The 5451-nt window shown below is 40.6% G+C and overlaps 2 protein-coding genes across 2 annotated transcripts in view; one reads left to right on the forward strand and one right to left on the reverse strand.

The window, feature by feature from the left end:
• Nucleotides 1–5451, reverse strand: part of LOC108970892 (protein turtle) — a gene marked incomplete at its 5' end in the record, with an annotated part of 54491 nt that overhangs the window by 30648 nt on the left and 18392 nt on the right. The window contains 2 exons of the mRNA XM_018936589.1: nucleotides 309–1172; nucleotides 3293–3563. Of these exons, the coding sequence (XP_018792134.1) occupies nucleotides 309–1172; nucleotides 3293–3563 (1135 nt within the window). The remainder of the gene's footprint in view (nucleotides 1–308; nucleotides 1173–3292; nucleotides 3564–5451) is intronic.
• On the forward strand, nucleotides 1703–3218 carry LOC108970900 (cAMP-dependent protein kinase catalytic subunit alpha-like). Its single transcript, XM_018936604.1, has 6 exons — nucleotides 1703–1800; nucleotides 1877–2040; nucleotides 2112–2341; nucleotides 2394–2559; nucleotides 2626–2903; nucleotides 2959–3218. Exons 1-6 carry the CDS (start codon nucleotides 1710–1712, stop codon nucleotides 3176–3178), a joined length of 1149 nt encoding a protein of 382 aa, XP_018792149.1. The 5' UTR covers nucleotides 1703–1709; the 3' UTR covers nucleotides 3179–3218.

Consider the following 5451-nt stretch of genomic DNA (forward strand, 5'->3'; position numbering starts at 1 on the left):
CGTAAATAAATTTATACATATTGTACACAAATGTTGTTGTAGAAAAGAGAGAAAAAGAGAGAAATGCAAGAGTATGGGTTTAATTTAATATAAGAGATCATAGTTAGCGGCACAAAGTTGACGCAGCGTGGGAGGTAAGTTTGACAAAAATTTTTACAACAACAGACTTTTTGCTCTGAACCAATTCGGTTTGTGTCACTCCAATCACTTACCTACCACACCGCACCGCATTTGCCGTACTTGCATAGAGTATGTGCAACAAGGTCTTAATAGAAGCCATAGATAAAATTGTGCAAACGTTAACTCACCCAGTGTGCGCACCGTCATCACCTTGCTCATCAGTCCGTCGCCGAGGACATTGCGTCCGACGACCTGAAACTCATACGTGGTGCCCGAAGCCAGGCCGTTGATTGTGACCTGTGTACTGCCGGATGGYGTGACCGAAATGGTTTGCCAATCGGCGGCGCCCGCTTCGCGATACCAAATCGTATAGTCCTGCTTGTATTCGGAGCCGCCGCTATAGCCGGGCATCCATTGCAGCGTAATCGATGACTCGGTCGCTTTGCCGGTGATGTTGTACGGTGCATGCGGCTGTGTGCCCTCGATGACCAGCTGCGTTACCGACATTAGTGTGGCCACCTCATTCGAGACGACACACTGATAGTAGCCAAAGTCTTCGCCGCGTAAATTCTCGATGGTTATATTGCCACCGGACACTTTGACACGGGTGCGCTGCGTTTCGCTCAAATCGCCGCCATCCTGACGTTGCCATTTGATGGTGGGCCGTTGTGTGCCCTCCGCTTCGATGGCGTCGCAATGCATTTCGACGCTGTCGCCCACTTTGCGCTGATACAGCGACTCCGGTTCGACGGTGAATGTGGGCGGTTTGCGTACGAGCACCTCCATGGGGCCGGATGAGCCCTGTGTGCCTTGTGCATTGTATGGCGTACAGGTGTAACGACCTTGATGATCCTCATTGACGCGCGTGAAGAGCAATGAACCGTTGGCCATGACGACGATATCCTTCATCTGATACGGTTCGAGTAGGCGTTTGTCTTTGGTCCAGGTGACATACTGCAGTGTCGGATTCGATTTAATGTAGCACTGTACGACGCCGGCCAAACGGAAGGGTAGATACTGTACAGTGGGTGTGAAGGTCACTTTGGCAGGATCTGTAAGAGGACAAGGAACGAGAGTGAGTTGAGGTAAGTGAACTTACGTATACACACATTTTTAAAGGATTCTTCGAATTAAAATGGAGTAGTTCATGGTTTTCATAATACTTTTCCTGCATTTCTTATAACTTCAATGTTTCGCATATTGTCCTGTTCGGAAGCGTATTTCGGAATTTGATATAATTTCGAAAATTGTGGGATTTTACAAAATTTTGAGGTTATGTCTGTCCGGGATGGAACATACAATTCGAAAATTATTTCTCGCCGAARCTTATTCCAATTCTTTCTGCTTTCGAAACTGTTTAGTTTTCTAGTTTCACAACACTTTTCTCTCATTTTTGATTTATTGAAAACTGACATTTCATTTTAAAATTTTGCTGTTCTCAGTTTGACTTTTCAGATTTCTTTCAGTGTTTCTGTGTTTGTAGGCCTTTTTATTGAAAAGGAAATATTTACAAATTCTTAAAAAAATAAGCTTCTAAACATTTGAGTTCGTTGTTTGTTATTAGTGGCTTAGATAGTAGTCTTCAAAACATGGCACATCAAATGGAGCTGGTTCCTTCTAACGTGGGACAAGCATCGGAAGGTGAAATGAAGATAATCGCTGTGGAGAAAGCCAACAAACGTAAGCGTGTCAACAGTTGAACAATAACAACCAGTTCCATAATAATATCTGTCGAACATAAATCTATAAACTACAGCCATCAACACCAGGTTCAGCGGCAAGGTCGACTACGACATGGTGCTGGTTGTGTTCAGGGACAGTTTCCTCAAGAAGTGGGACAAAATGACGCCATCGCCAGACACAGGTCTACAAGGTTTCGACGAGCTGGCCACAATCGGTTCCGGCTCCTTCGGCAGAGTGGTGTGTTCGAAACGAACGTCGCTTATTTTTGGTTAATACAATTTATTTAAGCTTACTTTTTGCTTGGACAGAAACTGGTGCGCGAAAAGTCGACGGGTAATTACTATGCCGCAAAGTTGGTGTTGAAGGAGATGATCGTGAAGACAAAGCAAGTGCCGCATATATTCAATGAGAAGCGCGTGCTGCTCAGCATAGACTTCCCATATGTAGTGATGATGGACTTTTGTCGCAAGGACTTTGATCACTTAATCTTCGGCTTGCCATTCATAAACGGCGGCGAGCTCTTCACCTATCATCGCAAGTAGGTGCAAAGAAATCATGCTCTTCATTCTTCTCAATCTTTTTTCTACCAGAGTGCGTAGATTTTCGGAGAAGCAGGCACGTTTCTATGCTGCTCAAATATTTCTTGGTTTGGAGTATCTGCATAATTTGCAATTGCTGTATCGCGATTTGAAGCCAGAAAATATATTAATCGATAGAAAAGGTTATCTGAAGATAACGGATTTTGGCTTTGCAAAGGTATACAAATRGGCACTTGACACTGTGGTACCTTAAGTACAAACCTCGCCTGCTTTCTATTTCTAGCGCGTTGAGACCCGCACTCTGACATTGTGCGGCACGCCCGAGTATCTGGCGCCCGAGTTGATTAAGTCCAAACCTTACTCCACCAGCGTCGACTGGTGGGCATTTGGTGTACTGATTTATGAGTTTGTCGCCGGCAATTCACCCTTTTCCGAGTACAATAGGGACGTTATGATGATGTATGGAAAAATTTGCGATGGCGCCTACAAGATACCAGCTTCCTTTCCGCCCATGTTAAAGGACTTAATTTCCAAACTGTTAGTGGTCGATCCCTCGAAGCGGTGAGTGTGTTTGTGTGTTATTAGATTTACGAAAAATGATCTAAACWATCATTAGACTCGGCTGCTTAACGAACGCGCAGAAGGACATTAAAAATCACGACTGGTTCAAGGGCGTCGATTGGTACGGTCTACTGAACCAACAAATACAGCCACCATATGTGCCKGTCATCTCAAACATGGAAGATCTGTCGAATTTCGACAAATTCCCCGAAGACAAAAAGAATGCMCCTAAGTCGAAGACAAACAAATATCCCGAAATCTTTGCCGAGTTTTAGTTACCTTAGCATTATATGTTATTTTCCTCGTTCAAATACAATTAGATAATTAGCRGTGACAGAGAATATACATAGGTATTTTTATTTTCGTTAATATGGTTTGTGTGTACTTACATTCTACATTTAAATAAGCCGAGGCGCTTTGCGGATCTCCAATGCCATTCGTCACCTCACACAAGTAAGTACCAGAATCGTCAGCGCTAACGGGATTTATGATAAGGGAACCATCTTTACGTATTGTAACGCGCGTCTCCAGTGAGGCCACCTCCCGCACGGGAGAGCCTTCGCGAAACCATCTAACGGTAACATTGCCGGGCATTGCTTTCGCTTCGCACGAGAATATCACCTTTTCGCCCTCGAGTTTGGTCTGATTAGTGGGCGGCACCTGTGCATGGCAAAATAGTATGCATTGCAAGCGAGAAGTAGAAGGGGAGAAAAAAAGTAAAAAATATGCAAATTGCGTTAGTGTCATTCAGTGAAAGATTTTATGTAGCGAAAAGTTATGCAAACATTTAAAAGCTATTAATTTCGAACACTTATTCTTTGCATAATGAGAAAAAGTTAACAATTACATTAAATTTATTAATTAAGGCAATAATTTAACTTAAAATATCTGTTATTTAGTTCATGAGTTTTTCACCAAAAGTAGCGCTTAAAAATTAAAATTAATATGAAAGTGATCAGTCCGCATGTTTGTAACCCGGTTAACTAAGATTAAAATATGCCAAATTCGTTTTTAGTGCCTCCCTAATGCTTTTGTAATCTGTCGAACAAATAAGCTATCTTCCACTCGTCAAACATTACTCTCCAACGAATGAAAAAAGCTGCCTTCCATTCGCCGAAAGCTACTCCCCAACGAATCGAGCTAACTGTACTAAATGCTAAAACGAACAGGCACCTTATGTGGTGCTACCCTGCATTAAAATGTCTTCTGGCRCATAAGCTATAGTGTTATGAGCCTTTCCTTGTGAGGAAATTATTTTTTAATGTATTAGAAATTTTGTTGCAATTCTTTACTTTTGCTTTTAATAAGGCACTATAATTGATTATAAGTCTGATGTGCTTAAAAAACAAGAACAAAAATAGAAATTTCTTTTGCCACTAGAACCATTCGAAACAGTAAAGTAACACTTATCTAAAATATGTAAAATAAAACTTGGCAGCACTGAATATAGCGGCGAATYGAAGACAGCTTTAATTAAAATAAGTATTCTAACAGTGGTAGACATAAGAAACAAACGACTATCATTGACTAAAATCGAAGTGAATCTCTTAGTCTGAGTCGGCTTTAACTACTATATAGCTGAAGGTTCAAATAACTGACAATATAAAGCAAATTCATAAAGCTTACGACACTAWCTTTCTGTCGTGTCTGAGGAATTATTTTAAATATTTCTGAAGGAACATTTTATCCTTACAGGCCTGCAGTGCCCCCTAAATTAGTTGGAAACCCGTAAACTTATCATAAGCAGCTTTCTTAAAATATGATGTAATTTTAGAACAGCTGAATATTGGTATAATAATACAATAATAGCAAAGTGATGCGCTGAACTTGTCCCTGTTTTCAGCCAGTGCTAGCATAAAGCTATGGAACTAAATTGAATGCAATTATTGATATATATCACCTTCTACGTAATCCCCACGAGATGTAATACACTTATGTCAAGGATTTTTCTAGTCCACGAAACACTCATCATAAGAAATTTCAGGGGTGGCCTTCAGCCCCTTCAGCGAATTTTGTTTAATCTTCGACCGACTGAAAAGGCGTTACGTTCCGATAATTGTTTGCATATCAAACTCATAAACCCATGYCTCATCGGCAGTTATCCAAAGAGACCTGTTTAAGATACTATTTTGAAAAATACATACTCAAAATATCCAACAAATTCATTTGAAGACTCGCGAGAGATGTTGAGCTCTCTTGACATCTTTTTAATACTTGCATAACGATTTTGAAGCACCATACGCAGACTTTTTAAATATTTTGATATTTCCATCAGTTAGAGAGGACGAAAGTCGTCCAGAACGAAACATGTCCTCAACGATCTCTCGACCGTCTTTGAGGGTTTTGTACCACTCGGTTTGGGTTTTGATAATACTGAATAAAAATTAAGGACACTCGTACCAACTTAGCAAAATAATTTTWTTTGAAATATTATTTACCAGAGGAATTTAGTTAGTATTTTCGGGTGTATTTTTGTCGCAATGTACATATATGTAAATATGTATATAGATATGGAAAGATTATACTCTATAACATATAAAAGCATTAG

This window comes from Bactrocera latifrons, unplaced genomic scaffold (genome assembly GCF_001853355.1).
Source record: "Bactrocera latifrons isolate USDA-ARS-PBARC rearing strain unplaced genomic scaffold, ASM185335v1 scaffold_314, whole genome shotgun sequence".
Taxonomy (NCBI): Eukaryota; Metazoa; Arthropoda; class Insecta; order Diptera; family Tephritidae; genus Bactrocera; species Bactrocera latifrons.